Here is a 25511-nt window from a genome sequence, read left to right on the forward strand (position 1 = left end):
AGCGCGAAAGCCTTACGGGAAAGTTGTCATAAGGGCGAAGAAGAAAACCCTTATATTTTTCGTGGAAAAGTGAACTTTGATTATAATGGTAAATAGTTCAATATTAAAAAAAACATACAAGTAAAAGTTTATTTTTAAAATTAACAATTAAAATATCAAAATTTTTGTGGAATTATTTATTTCATTGAAATAATAAATATCAGTTTTACAAAGCCATGATATGATTAGATGATAATAATCATTATTAAAGGTCCAAGCAAAATTCTATTATACAATTTCGTTATATTATCTCCTTTGCAAATGGAAATCATAAATTTATTGGTTTAGGCTAAGTAATGAAACTTCATGTAAACTAATCAAGATTCATTTATTCTAGTTGCCGCGTTGCCTTTGAAGTGGGGTGAACAATAACTGAGCCACCAGAATGTATGGAATGTTATTAGAAAGCGTTCAACATTTTATAATAGTAAGATGATTTTCTTATAAATTAAATATCACGTGTCTCAAACGGTGAAGGAAAAGCATCGTGAGGAAACCTGCATATCTGAGAATTTTCTTAATTCTCTGCGTCTGTGAAGTCTGCCAATCCGCATTGGTCCAACGTGGTGGACTATTGACAATATAATTCTGAGAGAATACTCGAGCTCAGCAGTGACCCGAGTGATAATATAAGATGATTTTCAGTTTTAGGTACGCAACTAATCTGTACTTATAATAAAACTGTAACAAGTCCAATTCTGTACATTGAAGTAATTTTCATTTTAGGAGGGCATTACATAATCGATATTGAAGCCAAAAAAATATTTTTTTATATTTTTTGTCTGTCTATCTGTCCATGCTTATTGTTGACCGACCATAACGCTGAAACTATTGAAGGAATTTAAAACTTAGCACGATTTGATACCATAATACGAAGAAGGTACTTTTTTCCCAAAACTAAAACCAGAAGGGGTGAAATAAGGGCTGAAGAGTTTTTCAATATAAATTGTTCATGTTTGAGTTATATTTTTGTAAAACGATTAGTGGACTACTGAAAATCGATGTAAATCATAAATTTTCAATATCAATTCTTATAGATAAGCGGCTAACAACTCTGTTTAAAGCTGATAGCTTTCTTTCGTGAAGGATTTAGAAAGTTCCACTTGAGACGTAGTGACTGATCAAATCCTTCTATATCATTCTTTCACTAGTGTATCTAGTCAGCAGTGTAAACTAAGCCTTATATTTTCAGAACTTTTTCCACTAGGTGTCAGACGCATATGGTAGGGTTGATGGATGATGCTCTTAAATAATCACATATCTAAGAATATATCGTGTTATATAATACAAATACTTACATGTAGAACAACCGATTCAGACACTTTTATCTAAAAACTTTCTTCTTTGTTCAGATTTCTGTGTTCCATACAAATGTCAGAGGAACATCACATTCCTATTTCCTATTTTATTTTATTTCAGGATTCGATCATGTGGCTAAGTTTTGATACTTATTTTGCACAAATTAAGGATGTACAATGAACAAAATGTTATTTTTATTGTTTAATGTGTCCCTGATATTCAAAAAGCAAAAATCTAATAAGCAGATATTTTCAATTGTAAAGTTAAGGTCAAAAGCTTATTAATCGACGAATCGAAACATATAAACTTAAACTATTGCCTAAAAATATTAATGTGTTTTGCATAAATTAAATCTGACTATGACTAAAAGAAAATGTATTTTTCAGGCGGAATGTGGACAAGAAATATGGGACACTATACAACGAGAGGCGGGCGCCAGGAATACCGTGTTTATGACGAGACAGGTGAGTAATTGAGTGTGCCATTTAGTAATGGAAATTCAATCAGGTATTCTCTTTCTAGCTATATTCTGATCAGATGAAATTTCCATAATAGATGCGGTGTTTGTGGGAATTTACATATACATACTATTGGTTAAAGCTAATTATGTTATCTGATTGTACTAGTCCTCCGATTGGCCAACCAATGACAACACTTTTGTCATGAAGAAACATAATATATTAATTATTTCATTGCTTTCAAAGTTTATTAAAAAACAAACTACAATGTTATTTCAAAACCAGGATCCATTGACCATCATCAATTTTGCTCTTACTTTTAGCAATATCCGGATACTCTAATGTTTCGTCTGGCGTCAGCATTAACGAGATTACTGATGATGGATTCAAACACTATTGGACCCATACCCAACAGTCCCGTGCCGAAAAAACCATCCATCAAGTCCAAATCAAACTGGAGGAGTGCATCAGTCCACGGCGATAACAGAGGCCAACATTTCAAATGTCCATTCACATCCACTAATGCTTTGACTGCTGTTACTAAAAAACAGATTGACGCTTACACATCCTCAGAGGAAATAAGATCACCAACTAGCACTATGTCTCCTGAGAGGATTAAGGAAGACGAATTGACTGCAACGTGTCCTAGAGACAGAAGGAGTTTGGGTATACACTTGGAACGTATAAAAGACAGAAAAATGTCAGCAGATGAACTAATCCCAGAAACGGATAACGTGGATACAGAGCCTGAATGCAAAAAGGAATCGACATCTCCGAGTGAACCAGAAAGTTCAAAAGAAGTTAAATGTATCAAAGAATCTAAATCTACCAAAGAACCAGAATGTGCAAAAGAACCTAAACCTGCAAAAGAGTCTAAATGTACTGAACCTGGATGTTCCAATAGTTCGCCAGTCCAGGAAAACACCAGAAGGAGTTCTTTGAAACCTTCTCTGAGAAAAACCAGCTGCACAGTGGATATCTACCAACGTCGTGGATCTGGAAATGTTCGACCGAGACTAAACAGTCTTAGTACTGTAAACACAGAGAAACTGAATACATTGAGAGAAAAGTTTAGCACGCCTGATAAAGTCATGCATTTTTTCGGAAGGTGCTTTGTGAAGTTCTTTTCTAATTATGGGTGAGTTGTAACTTATAAAACATTGCCGTTCCCGTAGGAATAACGGGATAAAATATAGCCTATAGCACTCAGGGATAGTGTAGCTTCCCAACAGTGGACGAATTTTTCAAATCAATTTAGTAGTTTCAAGTTCTATATTAGAAAAGGTATCCAAAAATGTATACTTTGTAACTTTTTTCTCTTTTTTGCTTTGTCTCGAGCTCGCTGCATCGCCCGCTAAGGTACTTCGAGCCTTTTTATAAGGGCTTCGGCTTCATATCCCCTTTAAGGATGGCATGGCTCTGTGAGTCGTTTTCATAGGCTGATAATGATGATAAATATAGGCTAAGGCTCAAAGTCACTCAGCGTGCAATAGAGCGAGCTATGCTTGGTATTTATCTGCGTGATCGAATCAAAAATGAGGAGATCCGCAGACGAACCAAAGTCACTGACATAGCTCAGCGAGTCGCGAAGCTGAAGTGGCAATGGGCAAGCCACATAGATCGAAGAGCCGATGGTCGTTGGGATCCTAGGGTGCTGGAATGGCCACCCCGCGCCGGAAAGCGCTGTGTTAGTTGACCCCTCACTAGGTGGACCGGAAGCGGAAGGAAGCCGCTGGATGCTGGCGGCTCTAGACCGTTGTACTTGGAGGTCCACGCAAGAGGCCTAAGTCCAGCAGTGGACGTCCATCAGCTGATAATGATGAATGCATGATGAATGATGATTGTTTGTTATCAGCTACGACACCATGATCCGCGCAACCGGCAGATACTTCTGCACCTTCCTGCAGTCAGTGGACAGCATACACCAGCGGATGAGTTACACCTTCCCACGGATGCGGTCGCCGAGCATGCAGTTGACTCGCGCGCACATACACGGCGCTGAGCTGGTGTACAGCAGTGGGAGGGTCGGCTTCACTCACTATTTAATGGGTAAGATCTTAACTTAAACCACATAGTATTTTAACTTTGGAATTCATAGACGTTGTGGGGACACCCCCAGGGGATCTTTCACCCGCTGAGTGTCGCATTTAAACTGTATTTGTTTGAGATTTCGACACCAGCGGATGAATGATTCCCTGGGGGTGCCCCGTAACGTCTATGAATTTCACAGTTAAACTTCAATCATTGCTTTCCACCAGGCATGATATTACGAGTATATAGAGATAATATTTGTATTTTTGTATGTAATGGATTAACTCAAAAGCTACTGCACCGATTTGAAAAAGATTTGAAAATTCTTTCACCATTAGAAAGCTACATTTTACATTTAATTATTTATATTCAGTAACATGGGCTTTATTTTATTTACACACACACACATATACACACATAATGAACTTTTTGACATGAACTTACTTTAAAGATTCGTACTAGTCCTTTTCGAGATATAAATTTTTACTTTATGAATGTTTCCATATATATCCATGTGTCTATCTAATTTGTATTGTTTCTTTAATTATTATAATAATAGAACTACCTAATAAGTAAATCAAGAAAGAGAGTTCTTCACCTCAGGTCAGCTGTATGAGATAGCAGAAGATATATTCTCTCTGAAGCTGAAAGTAACCATCGTCAAGGAGAGCATGGAGGGCGCTTACTACGTCGCCGTGTTGAGACTCGAATTCGACAACAGCGATTACGTAAGTAGGAAGAAAATAATCAATTAATTCCTTAACCCTACATCCTGCAGTCACAAGTCCAGGACTCTGCTCGGAGGTTTTCTCTCTACCACGCGATGGACCCGGCACCTGCACGGTGAATCCATGGAATGCTAAGATATTCGTCCCATTAAATAGATTATATTACTTACGAGCACTGAATCATCATCATCATTATCAGCCGATGGACGTCCACTGGACAAAGGCCTCTTGCATGGAGCTCCAAACACAACGATCTCGAGCCGCCAGCATCCAGCGGCTTCCTGCAATCTGCTTGATATCCTCGGTTCACCTAGTAGGGGGTCGACCAAGACTGCGCTTTCCGTTGTGGGAAAGAGGGTATATAGAACTTAGACTCACCAGGCTACCACATTGCTCCAACGTGTCAGTTGTCTGGTTTAGATAATGTTTTGACGTTTAAAAGATCGCAATGATACGTTAATGATAACGACTGGTACCGACGGCTTAACTTGCACTTTTAGGCTGAGAATTTATACTGAGAAAATCTTGGAAAAAAAGGAAAAGTTTAGTATTACATAGCGTGAGCCCTAACTCAAACCCAGGTCCTTCAGATCTCTGGGAACCAATGATCAAAAGCCATACAGGCAAGACGAATGAAGAGGTCAATTTTTGTACATGCATATTCCTTAAGTAATTTTCGTTACGAAATCTTCAAGGACAATAAGCACAAAAATGTTCTCGAATAAGAGAAAATTTATTGGTAGGTAATAAATAAAATTTGATAACGAATAATAAACCTGCCTCATAAATAATTCTGAACGCTTTCATCGCCACAAATACAGAGATGGTAATCTCTTTCACATAAATACCTTGGTAGGTAAGTACTTAAACTACTCGTGCCTTGAAAAGGCAGGAAGTACTTTATTAACCGACGCAAAAAGAAGGGTGTTATAAGTTTGACGTGTATGTCTGTCAGTCTGTCTGTGGCACTATAGCTCCCGAACGGATGGAGCGTTTTCAATTTAGTTTTTTTTTGTATGATAGGTGACAAATGGGCGAGTGTTCTTAGATATGTTTGATGAAAATCAGTTGAGCCGTTTAAAAGTTGTGGGGGTTGAAAGTGGGGAAGAAAAACCGAATGTGTACAAATATACTCGATTGGGGTTTCAAATGAAAGCGCACTGAAAGAGAATGTTGATGACTTGATCGAGAATGTAATTAATAATTTCATGACCTTTAGGGGTTTTATAAATAAAAACATTCTAGTCGGTATAAAATCATTGTTATGGGTACTCATAAGGGATAACCATAATAGACTGCGTCACCTGTATTGTTCGATGATCGATGACACCAAGAAGGTTGCAGTGTCATTATCATCAATATTATTGAAGGACCCCACAGCTAGCGAACCTATGTACACTTTATTTATTAGCAGCATTTTAAATTAGACGCACGTGACATCAATAAGGAACCAATCATTGTTAGTTAGAGATATTTACAAAATTATAATTAAGTTTGTTTAGACTGTGTAGTGCTAGCAGAGATGTTTGTGGTAGAGTTCGTATATTGTTTTCCTGGATTGATTGTGTTATCTCCTAGTGTGCCCAGAAGTTTTGCTTCTAGAGAATGTATAAAAAACTAGCTGACGCCGCGGGGTTTTACCCGCATGATCCCCTTTCCCGTTGGAATACGGGGATAATATATAGCCTTTCTCGATAAATGGGCTATCTAACACAGAAATAATTTTTCAAATTGGACCAGTAGTTCCTGTCATTAGCGCGTTCAATCAAACAAACAAACAAACTTTTCAGCTTTATAATATTAGTATAGATATTAATAACTAGCTGACGGGGCGCGGTGTTACCCGCGTGGTTCCCGTCCCCGTATGAATACGGGGATAATATATAGCCTATAGCCTTCCTCAGAAATAATAGGCTATCTAACACAGAAAGAATTTTTCAGGACATCTATAGTATAAAATCTTTGCCTTACTTACCTTACTCTCCAGGTCCAATCGCTCATGGTCCGCAAGTCACTGCCGTGTCTCTTGCCGCCGGTGCCGACTTCTCTTCTAGTGCAGCTTTTCCCCTTCGGCGTTTTACTTGACAGGAAAATGAAAATACTGATGGCGGGCGAGAAGGTAAGGAGTGTACCTAGTGGCAGTTTTCAATGTTTTCAATGTTTACGGTGACTATCGCGTAAACGTAAACACGATTTTCTAAGGAATTGAAACAGCTGTGCAGTAGTGCCACTAGATGGCACTGTTTCAATTCCTCGGAATTTCCCGCGTTCAAAAAAGTCAAAAACTTGAAATTAAAGTTACGAGGGTTACAAACGCGCCTTGGTCCGAGAAGAGCGCACGACAAACTCAGTGCAGTTCAACACCACGCTTTTTTATCATTTACTAGCAGATCCGGTCAAGCTTCGCTTTGACTAATGTGCACTTCTTCCCTACCCCTCCTCTACACTACTCTACCCCTAAACTACCCCTACCTTACCTCTACCCCTACCCCACACCTGCACAAATCCCGCGGGAACCATAGATTTTTACGAGATAAAAGTAGCCTATGAGTTGCTTCATAACCTTCTTTAACTTCAGTGAAGGTCCCGATAAAATCGGTTCAGCCGTTTCAAACTATAGCCTGGACAAACAGAAAGACTTACAAATGGAAGGACCAACAGACAAAAATTTTATAAAGCTTGTTTGTGATTTGGAGTCGTAAGAATAACTATATTTAAGCACTTGAGAAAACACACTTAGATACTTCAATATTATTTACTCGTATATGTATTGATGATTATATTTTTGACTTTTTCAGCTTGTTGAAGCGTGGGGAGGCCCAATCAGTGAAATAGAAAAAATATCCATCAACGAGATTCTTCGATTGAGGAAACCTAAAGTTTCTTTTACCTGGGATAAGGTAAATTATGAAATGTGGCATTTCATTAACAAATATTTTACCGAGTAGGGGACCTATATATATCTTTTATATAAGAAACATCTTACTATTCAACTTAGATATATAAAGCCCAATCTAAGGTTATACTAACAAGTTTGTTGTGACCACCTTTGACACAATTTGTAATGTTTTGGTTTTCAACAAAATTCTTGTTTTCAATATTAAAATCTGGTGGTAGGTAGGCATCTGTCGTGGTCGCAGTTACTACTCTAGACCTACCGCCAAGCTCTTCAGCGTTCCAGTATTAGATATAGGTTACCTACCGCGTAGAAACCGTCCGAATTGTGCACTCTACCATCCATAGGAGAGACAGTATCGTAACTTATCTCAGATGAGATCGTATTCAAGGGCAAAATCATCATCATCATTATCAACGCATATTCGGCTTCTGAGCTCGATTCTCCTCTCCGAATGAGAGGGGTTAGGCCAATAGTCCACCACGCTGACCCAATGCGGATTGGCAGACTTCACACACGCAGAGAGTTAAGAAAATTGTCTGGTATGCAGGTTTCCTCACGATGGTTTTCCTTCACCGCTTGATACAACTGAAAAGTTGAAGGTGCATGCCCCGGGCCTATACCCTGCGGAATCGGAGGCAGAGGTCATATCCACAAGGCTATCACAGCTCTTGGCAAAGAGCAAAATTATTTCTAAGATTCTCGTTGTAATATTCCAGGTGGTATGCATGCAGACGATAGTGTTCGAGTTGGAGCTGATGCGTTGGCGTACCAAATTAGCCAACGAGTCCCGCCGCGGCTCGCAGGGCGCGAGAGCGATCCTACTGAAAGGGCCGATCTACTTCCTAGAGGAGATTGATGCTCTTGCGTTTTTGTGTAGCCCTATGTGAGTTACTTATTCACATCCATTAATTGATAAAAGAGATCGACAATTTTTCATACATTGCTTGCCCCCGATTTGAAGAATGAACTGTTTCAATGAACAACACATTTTGAAAATTGAAAATCTTGACGTTTTTCTGTAAAATTAAATGCCGCAGGAGCTTCTTGGACATAGGTTTTCACTTTTCACCAAAAAAACTCAAAGCAAAAATGTTTCGTTACATACGAAATATTGCCGATGACAAGTTTCTCTATCTGCTTAAACAGCTGTGGAGGTCAAGTTAGTAAAAACTATTATCTTGCCAAATATGAGTACTATTCTAATACTAAGTATTCATATGACTGTCGTTCCTAGATCAAGGAAAATTACATCCATATCATGCAAATGAGTACTGTCTGCTGTTGTTTGCTTCGCTTATTTTGCATTTAAACGGCCTACTTCAGGGTCAATGCGGATTAGCGGAATTAGGTGATAATATTAAATTACAACCACTATCAGTTGTTAATGAAAGCCAGAGTTCATTTATGATAGTCCAAAATCAACAGCAAATTATTCCCCGGGCTGACAACAACAACTCCGGGCGGAAAAATTTTACTTACCCAGTTTCGAACCCAGAAGCTCCTGATCCGAAGCCACATAGGCTAACCACTGGTCCAAGGAGGTTACAGTTACTATATCAATTGTTTCTAATTTCTACTTTGTTACAGTTTCAACGACCTCGATGAACTCCGTCAAGCGGGCCTCTATTTAGCTGATATGAATGGACATGGCCGCTCGAAAGAGTTGTTGCTGCAAGGCTGGCAGCATCTCTCACGTCTAGAGCTGCTCTTCGATAAAGCAGAGACCAGGAGTCTTTCTTTGGAAAAATCTTGCAGGCTGCTGGACGAATGGAAGAAGAAGGGGGATCAGCTTCTCTATTCCATGATACCGAGGGGCATTGCGGCACAGTTGCGAGCGGGAAAAAGTGCAACTGCAGAGTGCTGGCAAAAGGTTGAAATTCTATAATTTCTACTTCTACACTAATATTATAAATACGGAAGAAATTGTGTTTGGTTGAAAGCGTTAATCTTGAGAACTGCTGGTTACTTGAAGACGACTACTGGCTGCCGAATAGAAAAAATATATCAGTGTTAGATAGTTCATTGATTGAGGAAGGCTATTAAATTATTCAATTTCATATTATTATAAGTATAATTATAAAGTGGCACTAAATCTTAATTAAATCTAAAACCTCGATTCCACCACATAAAGCAATATTGTCCAAAATACTGGCTGCAGTCGGTAAGTATTTCTTTAAATTGATAACCTAATTCGCTTCCCAAGGCCTAACTGCCTTGCTTTGTGGTCACTGATATACTCGATAATCTTTTTCGAAAGTTGTTTAAAAAGAACTCTAGCCCTTTGTCTCCACGAACCCAATCTCAAAATTAAAAGGCACAAGAAAATTCATACATGCATTGTTTCTGTATATATGCTTATGACTCTCCTGTCGTCTTTCTTTCACTCCCAGAAATTTGACTGCGTCAGCATAATGTTCTGCGGCATCCAACTGGCAGACGCAACGACGCGCGCCGACGTGATGCAGACCGTTAGCTACATGAACGATGTGTACTCCAGGATCGACCGCATGCTGGATAGCCATCGTGTCTATAAGGTCTGGTATTCGCCTGCCTGTGCAGCAAATCCTTCCATAATTGGCTGAATTTTGGCCTATTGATTGATAGGTAATACGCGTTACTTACAGATATTAATAAGAACAGAAAGTCAAATTCCAACTTCCATCAACATCCCAAACATATCTATTACCTATCTATTAGTCGTGCAAGCCAATCGAAGACACTGCTTTAAATGTTATAAAAGCATAATCCCTGTATTGGACTCAGTATCAAAGATACCTGAAACCATTGGACTCAATATCAGATATACACAGTGTCATCAAGGCCTGGCAGAAAGTACACATTAATAATGTTCATCTAGGTCGACAATTTGTTAGTAAACGTTAGCCAAAGATAATTGATGTACCAACAAACATCACGTTACTAAATTTTATTTTTAAGGAGGGATTTATGTAAGCTTATCCCTGCAGGTGGAGACAGTGGGCACAGTATATATGGTGGTATCGGGAGCACCAGAAAAGACGCGCGCGCACGCTAAGGAAATAGCCAGTGCGGCGCTCGCGGTGTCGTGCTCTCTGCCCATGCTGACTATTGGTAAGAATAGCATAGGTACATCTTCATTTACTGAAGTAGAAAAGGGAGAGGAGCTGATGTAGAGCTTATGTTCACGGTGTTCCAATGAGAGGTGGCGGACTTAGGGTGGTATAGTCGGATGCATTATTTATAACGTATCCGAAGTGCGAGCAGGAATAGGTGATCCTACTCACAGGTCATACAAAAATCCTACCTGATATACCTGGGTGATACCTTGCCGCCGCGCCCCTCAGTAACCGAGGATACCTAAAATCTTGTATTGCGAAGCTTTACACACGGTATTGGTAAACGTCAAAAACATTGCATCCAATTAGCAGGTATACTGTTTGATCCACAGACCATACAGAGCACTAAAGCTGACGCTTCGTATGATCACATAGGCTGGTATTGATAATTTCTTAATATATTTCAGTGTATCTTGCAATATATAAATATTATTAGCAGAAGCAAAAATGGCTCCATATATCATCACCAGAGGACCTTTACGATTTGAAGCCACAAGCCTAAGCGGTGAACCACTGGTTGGCCTTAACTATTTGACGAACAATGCAGGCATTGTCGTTAGTAGGATTATCACATTCCGTTGTTGTGGCGGATACTGCAATTCGGGGTATCCCAGAATGTGTTTCTTAGAAAAATCCTCCTCGATTATCTTCTATTTCGTCCGTCAGTGTGCACAAGTTAAGTCAGCATTAGCACATTTTTGATACATTGTAGGTATTCACTCGGGTCCCTGCCAAGCCGCCGTGCTGGGTTTCCGACAGCCTCGCTACTGTTTAGTGGGGGACACCGTCAACACAGCCAGCCGAATGCAAACCACAAGCGAGGTAACTTCAAGTTTTCTTACGTCCTCAGTGTTGTTGGCGGTTATTCAAAACTAATGTAAAGTTGTGTATTCTGCATGAAGACTAATTTTAACTTGCAAATTCTCTGCTGCTGCATCAGCGCGTGTAAACTTGGTTTTTTCACAAAATATTTATAGTGAAGGTACACGATAGATACTCGTAGGTTCACCGGGGTCTTTTAGACATGCTGCTATGAAAAGCTCGATTCTACCTAAATAATTTAATTATGTTTCGTAGCCTGGACGCATACAGATTTCTGCTCAGACGAAAGCTGAACTACCGCCAGGAAAATTCAGACTTAGACGAAGAGGTCTTATCAAAGTTAAGGTAAGACAAATAATATTATTAACTAGCCGACGCCCGCGACTTCGTCCGCGTGAAACTCGATGTAAACCACCCCTAACCTACCCTACCCCTACCCTACTCCTACCTACCCCTACCCTAATTATCTGGTTGATTTTTTACACCTTGTGTCCGAAAAACCTAAATATCTTACGGAACCCCATTTTTTTCCAAAATAAAATTTAGCCTATGTTACTTGTGGATAATGTAGCTTACGAATGGTGAAAGAATTTTTAAAATCGGTCCAGTAGTTTTTGAGCCTATTCATTACAAACAAACATACAAACAAAATTTTCCTCTTTATTATATTAGTATAGATAATGCATAAATGGATCCCTAAATTAACAAATGGTGCTATCACATCCACAATGTTTTCTGAAGACTTGGCATAAGCCTAAGGTGAAAATGATAGTTGTTGTGAGGTTTCATGAACGAGTTTTCAATAATAGTTAAAATTGGTGCTAAATAAGGCACATCAATGTCTAATATAATAAATAGTAAAGTATTTTTACTCATGCAAAAGAAGAATCAAATCTAAAGAGAAACATATGGTGAAATTCCTAAACAAACATGTTTTCATAAATTCCAGGGCAAAGGCATGATGGAGACATTTTGGTTGGAAGGTGAAATTGAGGAAGACGATCCGGAAGAAGCTCTACAATTATTCTCCGCTATTTGCGGTGAAGATTAGGCACCGACACATGAACACAGAACTTCTGGAGGCTTCAGGAAAAGAACGATTGATAATGATATGATTATCTTCGCGACATTCTATCTAAAGTTGTTTTCTGAAACTTGACAAAGCAAATGGTATGAGCAATTTACCATAAGTGACATAATTGCATATATGTTATCTGTCTGTCTGTTAGCAATAAACTCAAAGACTATATACCGAATTTTCATTCGGTTTTCACCTTGATGAATTTAAGAGGAACGAAAAAATCAAGCCGCCTCAACAAAAACATACATGGAATATTTGTCTTTCTTGTACTAGATCTACTAGTCCATGATGACATTATCTATCTTTTAGGATAATTTACTGTACCCACTTTAATATTTAATTTTTTTTTCTCGCAGACAAAGTGGCAGGCGTCCTCTAGTTCTATTTAAAGTAGGTTCAAATACTTAGTAGGTGTATAATTAAACAAAAAACATATTATAATACTAAATAATAATTTAATATCAACAGGCGAATTAAATTCGTATTTATGTCATTAATATAACAGGATTCACAATATTGTATTTTGTATTATATTATTTTAAAATATTTACAATAACCTAATAAAACGATTTAAAACAATAATAGTGCGAAATATTGCTTATAATTATGATTAATAATAAAATATCAATGTATGTAGCAAATGTGTACGTAAATCTTGCGCGCAATACATTTTAAAACTTAGTAAGAGCACCTTCACACTAGAGTAAGGGACGCACGTGTTGTGCACGCCATTGACGATCAATTATTCTCACGTTTCTGCAGCGTTTCATAAGTCGAGCCGTCATGCACGCAGCGCCCAATACACGATCAGTTATAGTCGTGGGTGCTGCAGAAACGTGAGAATAATTGATCGTCAATGGCGTGCACAACACTTGGAATGATGCGATGCTAGCGAAGCGTCTATGCACTGAATCCATGCGATCTAACGCCAAGAAAAAAAGTATCGTATTAGATATGATTTTAATATTATTTCCATAGAGCACATCCCTGCTGCACTACGTGCTGCAGAATTGACGTGTGTAATATTTGTGTCATACTGACTATTGCTCCAAATGGGTAGTTCTAACGATAGGAACCAGTATTTTCTTTGCGGGCATTTTTAAAAATTTACAAAATGAATGGAACTAACGACGACTCGTTAGTTCCATTCATTTTGTCAATTTTCACGAACCTGTATAACTTGGTTTGGGACCCTCCTACAACTTATATGCCATATTAGCTATTACTCCAAATGGCAAGTTCTAAAGATTCGTGCTATTTTTTTTTTGTTCGCCGGCACTTTCAAAAAGGGCCCAAAATGAATGGTTTCCTTTGGCTGTGCACGACTGGACGAAGGACGAAAGGCGCGAGTGCCCTGTGTTAGTATCAGACTACATTAATCAATTTCCTTTTCATTAGACCACAGATTCCACCTATTACTACAAATAAAAAAAAATCAAAAAGCACAAAATCACAATACTGATTAATTTAAAAAACAAATTAAAAATAATTTACACATTTTATTAATTGTAATTATAATTATAAAACATAATATACGAACAAGTTCTCGTAACGTGCTGCGATTTGAAAAACGTTTTAAAACGCCAGTGTGAAGGGGCTGTTAGTCGTAGTGTTATACGATATTTAAATAGCTATATTGTACTTGAAAATCCAACAGGCCAATTCACTAACTTTAACGTATGTTAGTTTACACGAAAATCAGATTCTACGTAACAAATGTTACCCGGTGCCTACACCGTTTCTCAATGGATTTGATGTTTATTTTAATAGATTGTTATTAAAGATCAAATTAGTGAATAGGCTAGCTGGTAGTCAAGTCAAGGCCTTTTTGCTCATTAAGGTTCGTAAACTTCACGCTTGATTAGTCACTCAACATCTCAGTATTTTATGCTCTGATACCCATTATCACTAGAATACCATCGTCTAGAATCGTTTCGTCAGTAGCTGATAAAACGCAAGATTTGATGAATTTTAAAATGTATGTAAATAATGTTAACAATATTTTGCCTTGTAATGGTATGAATCTCATACAATTCGCAAAAATATAAATGTGTACTTGTAAAAGTAGTAAAAATACTTAAATATATAAACTTTATAAAAAAAGCGTGCCGATAAGAAGTTCTCTTAGAAATTACAAAAAAAAGGATGAAATATTATTATTGTAATAATTATAATTTGTTTAATTAACAATAATTATCAATCAGGAGTCAATGCCCCGCATTCGTTATGGTACGAGATCCGTCATAAGAAATATATACCCTCGCCTGTTATTTAATTGGGATAAGAAATAAATTATAGAAAATATTCACATTGACACATAGGTTGCCTAGTTAAATTGCGGCCGAACAATTATTAAATGATTATTTTTTTTTAATTTATTTAAGATTCTTCTCTCATTAGTTAATTTAAAAAATCGTACACTAGTTATAACATAATATACCAAAAAGAATAGAAAAAGTGAGGTAAACATTATATACCCGAAAAGCTAATTTTATGCATAAATAACAGTATTAGGTTTTATAAGGCCTTTGATCTAATTCATGGTTTCCTAGATTTTGTATGAAGAATGTGTTTAGCCACAATTTAACTAGGCAACCTATTTGCAATGTGTCACTGTGAATATTATATATCATTTAATTCGTAACACTAATGAATAACAGATGAAGGTATATATTCAGGAATGCCGAATCTTAGACCATGAATGTTTAGCAGCAATGTTACACATGTTTGAAGAAACAACAAAACGTATCCATAACATTATAATAGCAAGTCTTTTTTGAGAATTCAGTGATGAATGTTATTTGAACGAGGGGGTCTTTAGGGGCCGATACTTCTTAATTTAGATAAAACACTTGTCTAAATAAAATGGCTGATACATGTTATTATTTCTGACGAATTTCCCTAAAGATCTCCCAGTTTTTATTGAGTATAAAAATTGTGCAATACTCTACGGTTTATTGGTCTTAATTTATACAATAAATACATTTATCGTAACATGAATAGTTTTATTTCTATCGTAAATATAAGTGTTCTTGGCACTAAAACATACACTAGGACGGTGAACTAGGAGCCTACGGAGTTTGAAAATTTTGAACTCTATAATCTTAAATAACTATAGCTACAACTAATAGATGCAACAATATAATAGACAAATAATTCGTCCTCACAGAAAGTAAATAGCAAAATTACAAAATGTTAAAGAAAGTACTTTTTACATTATTAAACAAAGTCATCTCAACAAACAACAAATTATTGAATTTTTAGCAATATTTTTCAGTGAGAACGCACCTTATTTAAGTAACTCCATAATGTAATATCATGATTGGTAATAACGGGAATACAAGCTAAGGCACTGTAGAAGTTTTAAATTAATAGAATCAACCATACATAATGAGCACCAAAATCAAATATCTACTTTAAATAAGAATATGAATACAAATGGACTTATCATTCTAAAATTAAGAATTTCAACATAGAAACTATACAACTAAAATTAAAATTTTGGTCCTCAAATTAAATAATTTATACGTTATACCACTATCACAATAATCATGAGAAAACGTTATGGTAGACGTTAGGTGTTAACGTTATTGTGGGCAAGATATATATAATATATTATATGCATTTTTCCATATTAAATGTGATATACTTCCCCTAAAATATAAAGGTTTAATATGCTATAATCCATTCTAAGGTAATAAGTACATAGTTATAGTAATAAAATAGATTTAACGTACGTAAGTTTTCAGTCTTCCTAACTTGTATTCGAAACCGAAGACATACGATTTCGAAAGGTAAATACGAGGTTTTACAAAACTTGTCTCGAACGTTTACAATAAAACGAGATAATACAGTAACTATCACAATTTGTAGCGATCGCTAAATGCGTTATTAGGTATTCTTACGTCTAAGGAATGTAACTTAAGTTTAACTATTCGAGATGATTTCTACTTCTTAAATAGAGCCGTCACTTCCTCGATTGTCCTATTTTTGGTTTCAGGTAGCTTGAAGTAAGTGAATGCGAAAAATAGAAGCAAAAGTATCGTATATGGTATAAACACATAGTTGCCTAGTAAATCTGACAATGGAATGAATGTCAGGCCAACAATAAAATTAGCAAACCAATTGATAAGGGCTCCAACACTGACTGCGGCACTTCGAGCGCCCTGACCAAACAATTCCGACAAGATCATCCAAGGAATAGAGCTCGGCCCGACACCAAAGAACCCAACGTATAATAAGGTAAACAAAACTGCAAACACACTCATTGTTGTATTATTTTCGTATGTAAAGAAGGCTATTGTCATTAAAACTGAAAACACCGCCATGCCACCCAATCCGCACAACTGCAGTGTTCTTCTACCGAGGCGATCCATCAAAGGTATCGATACTAAAGCCATGATAAACAACATACTCCCAACTCCGATGGACGCTAACCGAGCATCTCGTTCAGAAAGTCCTGTATTAATGAATATCGTGGATGAATAATACAGAACGGCATTAATTCCTCCTAGCTGCTGCGAAAGATGCATAACAATACCAATAATTAATGGTGTACGCAAAGACTTGATGCGGACTAAGTCTGGAATTGTAAACGTTTCCTCCTGCTTCTCTGCGTGATCCTCGTCGTGCATATCCTTGATCTCGTCGTCGATTTCAGATGTTCCTCTAATTTTCGTTAAAACGCTGCGAGCTTGTTCTTCATCGCGTTGGACGAGTAAGAGGTATCGCGGAGATTCAGGGGCGAAAGGAATCATCACGCACTGAACTGCTGATGGTACAATAGCTAAACCGAGTAGCCAGGGCCAACCGTCGTCGCTTCCCAGGACAACATCGATACCTAAAATCTGTCCCCCAACTAATCCGAAAGCAACTGCTAACTGGTTTACAGTTCCGAACGCACCACGCAATCTAACAGGCGCAACTTCTGACACGTAAGTTGGTGAAGCAGTTGTGGCAAAGCCACAGTTGATGCCGATAAGAAATCTACCGATAATCAGCATGGCGAGTGACGATGACACTTTGCTGAAGCCCATGAAGACTGCTCCAACCACGCCGAAGGCAGCGTTGGCGAGCAGAGCAAACTTCCGACCGCGTTTATCAGCAACCCAACTGGCTAACGGACATCCAATCATTCCGCCGATGGCGAATATGCTGACGATGACGCCAAAAATCGTTCCAGAGTTGACATCGTAGTTTTCTTTAATGAAATTTTCTATGAATCCTCTCGGAGCGTTAATGACTCCAGTGTTGTATCCAAACTGGAGCATTCCAAGTACGGCCGCGAAGACGGCGTAAAGCAACGGCCCGGTGGCGCCCCCGCTCGTCATCTTGGGCCGAGATACTGACTCTGCAATATACAAGAAACAACCATATTAATAAGATACCTTCTAGTGAAAGATGAGATTAAGATAGGTTATCGTTATGTTACGGCTGAAGTTGTCAAGATAACTAAAGCAATACTAGTACATTAAACTGGTGTGTTGTGTTACATAATCGATATCTAGTCTATAGGTATTTTATAAAGTAACATGCTGGTTGAGTCGCATTAAACAATTAGGTTTTCCTTCTACATCATACTTATTAAACTGTAATCGATGTACATGAATATGTAATTTTTTCCTTTTCTAGGACAGCAATTTACTCTGCAATTGAAATGCACTAAACAAGAGTCCAGCACAGTTTGATGGAAGTTCTTTGAATTTTTATTTTTTATTTAATTTTTGTATTGTTATTTATAATATACTAGCTGACGCACGGGACTTCGTTCGCGTGAGATTCTGTTTTTCAAAAATCCCGCAGGGACTACGTATTTTATCGGGATAAAAAGTAGCCTATATGTTGCTACATAGCCTCCACTAACTCCCGGTCCAGCCGTCCCAGAGATAAGCTCGGATAAACAGACAGACAAACTGGCAGACAATAATAAAAAAAAAACTTAATTACGTTTTAGTATCGTGCAATAAGTAGCTTGAAAAGTTCAATAATTTTGAAATCACAGACATACACTTCAATTTTATTTCTATACGACTATATTGATTTTCAGTAGGTACTTATAGTTTGAAAATTTTCTTGCTCTTCAATTATACCAATTAAAATATTTCAAACAGCTCTCTTAAACAGATGGAATGTCTTCGTAAAGTAAACACAAACGGAACGAACACAATTAAGAACGCCGATTGCTAGCGCATTGATGCATTACGAATCGTCTACCTATAACACACCCACACAAGTGTTTCTACTTAGTGTTGAACTAAATATTACTTGTAATTTTTACACAACTTCGCAATTGTAAAGGAAACCTCTTCATTTTAGAAAGACTTTTCTAACTCTATTAGTAGAGTGAAACAGCTTTCAGGATATACTTAGCCTCATTCTCTAAATCTCTAAAAATAAAACGGCTTAGTACTTTTGGAAATTAACTGATACAGTCACAAATATAGTTAAACGAATGACAAAAACTTAGAAATTGTTTTTTTGTGTTCTACTTTTCTTTTGCCGCTCCCTCTAATAAATTAATTAGAACTTTCTACTTTTATATCTATACTAATATACAAATAATATTATAAAGAGGTCAAGTTTGTGTTGTTGTAGGAAGTAATCTCTGGATCTACTAAACCGTTCTTTTTTTTTAAATCTAAAAGTTTTTTTAACCACTAGAAGGCTTATTGGTGAGTTTCTTAGGCTATATTTTAATTAATTGCCATGTTCTCACGGGAAAGGGACATACGCGGGCAAACCGCAGTGCGTCGGCTAGACATAGATAGTTAAGTCTCTCTTGACGGTTTAGAGACGTCTTATTACATCATATAAGATGTACGCAATTAGCATACCTATCACACTTCACACTAATTATCACATCACACTAATATTATAAAGGCGAAAGTTTGTGTTTGTGTAAGTGTGTAAACATGTTTGTTTCTCCTTTACGCTGCGGCTACTGAAGCGATTTTTCTAAAATTTGGAATGGAAATAGATTTTACTCCCGGAAAAATCCATGGTTCATTGTGAAAAACTGAATTCCACGCGGACGAAGTCGCGGGCGTCCGCTAGTATGATATAATATAGGAAAATTAATATACATATAATTATATTGTATAGAGTATAGAACATAGATATTTCTAGTGGAACTTAATACAACAACAAAAGATTGACAAGACCGGTCAACTCAAGAAGAAAATAATTGTTTTTTTTTTTTGAAAATGGAATAAACGATTTAGCAGAAAATTGCCGGCAGACAGGTTTTAAAATACCTCAAACGGATCTTATTATTCATAATGGGATACAAAAACTTGAAGGTGACAAAAACATTCGTTCCGCTTAGGTATTTATGCAACTTAAAACAGCTAATCAACATTTTAACTGTAAACAAATTTTAATCTAAAATGTATCTCGGTGTACCATTCAAATAATGAGTAAGTACGTCGCTTTTCATCATATTTTCGTTTATGGAATCATATAACATCAACGAAATGACAAAAATGATTTCAACGAAATGACAAAATTCCTCATTTTACGTAAAATGGCAGTAACATAGAAGTGGTAGAAAGTAGCAAGTAGTAACATTATTTCAACGAAAAATACGTAATTTCGTTGAAATGTCACGTTAGATGATCGTAAAACAAAAAAATCACTGCCACTTGACGATGATGATGAATGACATAATCAAGATCATTTCGATGAAATAACTATGTTAGATGATCACAATTACGATGACAAACTATGTAGTGACTTAATATATGAATGGTACACCGAGTTACATAATAACCCTGCAGAAGGTGCGACCAAGAGTCATTAGGCTATCACAATGACTGGTATGAATTGAGTTGTATGATAATTCAAGACGTGATTATACCTATTATTTTTGCTTTAGTGATTGGATGAGAACCTTAGCAGAGTAAAGATATTGTGACCTTAGTTATTTATATATTTTTTTAATAAGGAATTTAATAAACATATTTGCCATCTTACTATTGTTTATTTAATTTATTAGTATCTTAAACATATTATACGAGTATATACATGATGTTATACAAAACGACTCAGTGAATATCCTCCGTGGTAAACTGTCCACATTTATACATGAGTATCGTTTCATGAAATCTCTTCACAAAAGTTCGTGCTCTATGTCGATGTATTGTATTGTACCTGTATATATATCCTTTAACTGTATAAATTTCTACGATCGGATTAACATTCAAAACATATTATTACTAGAACAAAGTCTGTATTTTTGTTAAATATTATTGATTTTAAAAATCCTGTAAATTCTTCGTGTGTGCCATAGTTAACACGAGTAAAATTAATGTAATCTTTCTTAATCTCTATAGTGATATAACAATTAAATTGTTAATTTTGCTCCAATAATTACCCTCTCGTCCTATTTGTCATTGCGTCATTATAGTTATCCCAAGTTATTTACAAATCGTCGTTTGTTTCTTCAATTTTACAGTAGGCAAAGACGATCAGAAGTTGAAATCAAAAGTTCAAGATAAAGCAATAAGGTTATTACACTCGGAATGTTTTGACACAAATATACGCAAAGGAATTACTTACAACACGGAAATCCAAACGACTATGTATCACGAAATTCACAGGTTAGAAGGGCAGAAAAATCGATTGACTCTAAAAAGTTCATAACTAAAGGTGTTTGACCTACTCGTATGTACTCGTATACCTGTATTTTTCATTAAATTTCACCCTTGAATGATAGAAACGAATTCTCCTAACCTTGAAAATTAACCCTTCTTAACCCTATAAAAGACTTTCTTAAATCAACGTTCGGTCTAGCATAGTGAAATATACTATTATCAAAATATTTAAAGATAATACAGATAGTCTACTTTGCAATTGAATGTTTTGCATTTACTTTGAAACTAAAGTCATGTGAGGGTACTAATCAAGAGGGTACTATGACAGATTTATTACTGTATACGCCAAACATAAAATTGGTTATGATTTTACGGAAAATACCAATAATTACAAATATATAAAAAAGAGTAGGTGTTGGTTATTGTTCAAATTAAGAATATATCTTAATATGCTTACGACTATCTTAAAGTAAAAGTATGTTCTTTGAATTTATAAGCATCAGTATGCTATGCTAGTCAATACAATATGCTAAATATAGAATACCATAGAATACTCATTTTGGCTCATTTACTCAATGGCTTCAAATTAGAACCGTGTGTTTGATCTATGGGGATCAAACAAACGGTTGTAGTTTGAAGCCATTTACATTTACATAACACATATTTTTGACATGAAATGATGTACCTACTCTAACTTCTCTGAATCACTTATGCCCGTTTTCACCAACGTTTCCTAAATTTTAGGGACTACTTACGCAACTTTAAGTAACACTTACTGACTATTTCGTTTTCACCAACCTTTAGGAAACACCTAACCGCTTTAGAGACTCCTTAAGATTAGGAGCCAGAATATTCACTACCTAACGGGATCCTTACAAATAAATGATTGACAACCTAAGTGATATTTATGAAGGCCAGCTAAGTGATATTTTGGACGATATTGATGCTTTTGAAACATTGGCGCTAATTTCTAATCCTAGAATTTTTGCGAGACCACGAATTTACCGTGAAAGATTTCTTTGCTAAGTACGACGACAAAGACTTTTTTGTTAGATATAGATTAACAAATGACAGTGTTATTTATTTATTATCAAAAATTTAACAAATATTGGAATATCCTGATGACCAGTAAGTAATATACGTACCTTTGTATTACTTATTTAGTTTTTTACTTTTTTTGATGATGATTTACTTATTTAGCAATATTCATTTCTTACCCAACAGATCGTCGGAAACGGTTTGTCACTGAAAATAAACTGAAAGCAAGTATCTCCGAATATTACAGCAGCGATACCTTATCACAATACGGATAATAGTTTGAGCTGATCTATTGCTGATAAGAGCAATACAATTAGATCTGTAATACCTGATAATAATGAGGTATATTGATTAATAAGTATACTTTCAGGGACTTTGATCTATTAAGATCTTTTAAGATAGGGATAGTTTTATGTTGATTATTTTTTTAGTATATAAGTTTCTTGTGTTATATCTACGAAGAAGAAAGCACGTTCAATGCTTTCAAACGTCGGATCAGATCAAGTTAGCAATTACTGGATCAAATTAAATCATATCCCTAAGTCTGTAATCCAGACAACTAAGTGCCAAATCCTCTTCTCTATATAATATTTCTTTTATTTTTATTTTTTACAAGTTAGCCCTTGACTACAATCTCACCTGATGGTAAGTGATGATGCAGTCTAAGATGGAAGCGGGCTAACTTGTTATGAGGAGGATGAAAATTCACACCCCTTTCAGTTTCTACACGGCATCGTACCGGAACGCTAAATCGCTTGGCGGTACGTCTTTGCCGGTAGGGTGGTAACTAGCCACGGCCGAAGCCACCCACCAGCCAGACCTGGACAAATTAAGAAAATCTCAATCTGCCCAGCCGGGGATCGAACCCAGGACCTCCGTTTTGTCCACCGCGCATACTACTACGCCACGGAGGCCGTCAAAATATACTCGTATATACTATTATTAACAATAACAACTTCGTTATACGTTGTAAATATCGTCAAATAACATATATGTGCGATAATTCCCCTAGCGCAACCACGACACTAATTAATCTAATGATGAGGAATACTAAACCTACATTTACCAACTAATATAAATCTAAGTAGATATGTAGATAGAATCTAACAAGGTACAACAACCGTATATGTTATAAATCCGCCGCGACGACTTCACGCCGGAACCAACAGAAAATCATCTACGTTCGTTTAAATCCGAAACCAGGGCTTAGGAGATGTTGATTTTACATGACTCTACTCATGTTGAAAATTAAATAAATCAATCCCTATTCATTATTAAGTTCCGCAAAGTACCGCCTGCCGCTCTAGCTATGTTACATATCGATTATCTTTCTGCAATCGCTACCGCTAATCCTATTCCCTACTAATATTATAAACGTGAAAGTTTGTATGTTTGTTACTCTTTAACGCCGCAACTACTAAATCGATTTGGCTAAAATTTGAAAGGAAATATATTTTACTCTTGATTAACACATATGTTTACTTTTCATCCCGGAAAAATACATGGTTCCCGAGTGATTTGTGAAAAACTAAATTCAACGCGGACGAAGTCGCGGGTGTCCGCTAGCATTACAAAATGAAAATGATATGATTAGAGGTTGAATACAATAGTATTGCACATAAAAACGTCATTAATCTATGAGTTATAGAAAAAATATTAAGAAGTATAACAAACCGTTTTCACTTTCATTACAAAGAGTTAACAAAGCAAATCGAGACGTGATAGTGGTTGACCTAGCCGACGATACTGCAACACAGATATTGCAACTAAACACCTGATAAAAAACGTTGATTATTTCATTGCTTTTGTATCTACAGGAGATAGAACTTCAGATCACTGCCTTATCTGAAGTCAGTGCTGCATGCTTGATATCCCTACTAATATCATAAATGCAAAAGTAACTCTATCTGTCTGTTACGCTTTCCCGCTCAAACCTCTTAACTCAATTTTGATGATATTTGGGACAGACAATCTTTAGACCCTGAGAAAGGACATAGGCTACCTTTTATTACGAAAAAAAGGGATGAAGAGGATGAAATATAGAGGTTGAAAGTTTGTATGGGATTTCTTAATTTTAAAATATAAAACCATGAAACTATATATTTAAGCACTTGATAAGACATAATTAAACATTTGTTCTTGCGTTTTTGAAATTTCGACAGGGGATAAAATGGGGGTTGAAAGTTTATATCGGTTTTCTCGCGGACGAAGTCGCGGGCGTCCGCTAGTTACTTATACGAACTCACTCAGCCACATCAGTGATTGTAAAACTATAAATAATAAATAAATTTTCATTAATTTTAAATTATTTTATTGCTTTATGCTAGATAGGGTTACGCTGTGCTAATTTGCTTGGCATTATAGAAAACTTTCCGTGCTTGCCATATTTAACCGATTTACAAAAATCCTTTTTTCTTCTATAAGTTCTTTTTGTTGTGCATTTATATTTATTTCTGCGAAAGATAAGTACGATTCGATGTAAAGAAAGATAAAACATAAATAAATTGATTTATGTTTTATCTTTCTTTATGTTTACTAATAACGTCTAAGAATGGAATGGAATTTAGTAGGTTTGAAAAACCCACATAAATATTTTCGTCTAAATATTCTTGTGAAACATGGCAACACTAACTGTGAGTTTTACCGGCTTAGGTGCCGTCTATGTACTATAGGAATATAAAATACGCTCTGATCCAGATCATAATCTATCTCTACGGCAAATCTGTTCAACCACTCCAGCGTGATGGAGTAACATCCATCCAAACAAATAATATGAGCAGAATAAAGAAGAATAGGCATATAGCAATGTTTATATCAGCCACCAAGTTGTGTAAGTAGGTATACATACAAGTTACGAATGAGTCAGTTATCAATTGCTTAATTAAAATGCGTTTAAACAGTGAACAGTTGCAAATAAAGTCGTTGTCCCCGCCGGCGTCATCGTGAAAACAAGTGAGGTCGTCGCGACTGAGAACTGAGGACACGACCGACATACAATTGTATAGAACCTTGGGAAATGTTAAACTTATTGTTACTTTAATGTGCTGTTTCCGTTATAGATAATAAATATTTTAATATGAAATGGGATCGCGCTTGACCTCGATGACCTAAGGACCTAAACAACTTTTGACAAAGAACACTTTGTCTTGTCTTATAGGTGTTAATTACGGATAGGACTCATTACAAGCAAGATCATTAAAATTATTATTAAGGCTGAAGCTACTCGTCCGTTAACCAAAAAAATAAAAAATGAACTATACTTAAGCTAGTCCTTCAATCTAATTAATTATCGGACTAATAAGAATACAATTTATCCAGTAACCGATGGTTAATGGTATCATTTCCTTGACGATTAATTTTACCAGTAACCGATGGTTAATGGTATAATTTTCTTGACGATATTTTTTTATTAAGGAAGACAGGTAATATT

The 25511-nt window shown here is 36.3% G+C and overlaps 2 protein-coding genes across 4 annotated transcripts in view; one reads left to right on the forward strand and one right to left on the reverse strand.

The window, feature by feature from the left end:
* Positions 1-13044, forward strand: LOC112050356 (soluble guanylate cyclase 89Db). The gene is made up of 15 exons (XM_024088610.2): positions 1-88; positions 377-466; positions 1725-1802; positions 2120-2934; positions 3652-3845; positions 4431-4555; positions 6543-6674; positions 7354-7455; positions 8171-8337; positions 9042-9324; positions 9845-9988; positions 10421-10544; positions 11262-11371; positions 11627-11716; positions 12321-13044. Exons 2-15 carry the CDS (start codon positions 425-427, stop codon positions 12420-12422), a joined length of 2508 nt encoding a protein of 835 aa, XP_023944378.2. The 5' UTR covers positions 1-88; positions 377-424; the 3' UTR covers positions 12423-13044.
* LOC112050337 (glucose transporter type 1) overlaps positions 12886-25511 on the reverse strand; it is a 25638-nt gene continuing 13012 nt past the window's right edge. For all 3 annotated transcript variants that reach the window (XM_024088585.2, XM_024088587.2, XM_024088588.2), the window contains one exon: positions 12886-17802. In XM_024088585.2, the coding sequence (XP_023944353.1) occupies positions 16400-17802 (1403 nt within the window). In that variant the 3' untranslated portion in view covers positions 12886-16399. The remainder of the gene's footprint in view (positions 17803-25511) is intronic.

Source organism: Bicyclus anynana, chromosome 10 (assembly GCF_947172395.1).
Source record: "Bicyclus anynana chromosome 10, ilBicAnyn1.1, whole genome shotgun sequence".
In the NCBI taxonomy this organism is placed as follows: Eukaryota; Metazoa; Arthropoda; class Insecta; order Lepidoptera; family Nymphalidae; genus Bicyclus; species Bicyclus anynana.

What these genes read in the sequence shown, in the direction of transcription:
- LOC112050356 (XM_024088610.2), top strand. Translation starts at nt 425, where the DNA reads ATGTATGGAATGTTATTAGAAAGCGTTCAACATTTTATAATA. An exon ending in TACTGATGGCGGGCGAGAAG is followed by an intron (nt 6,675 to 7,353) that starts GTAAGGAGTGTA and finishes TGACTTTTTCAG; the next exon opens with CTTGTTGAAGCGTGGGGAGG. An exon ending in ATAGCCATCGTGTCTATAAG is followed by an intron (nt 9,989 to 10,420) that starts GTCTGGTATTCG and finishes TTATCCCTGCAG; the next exon opens with GTGGAGACAGTGGGCACAGT.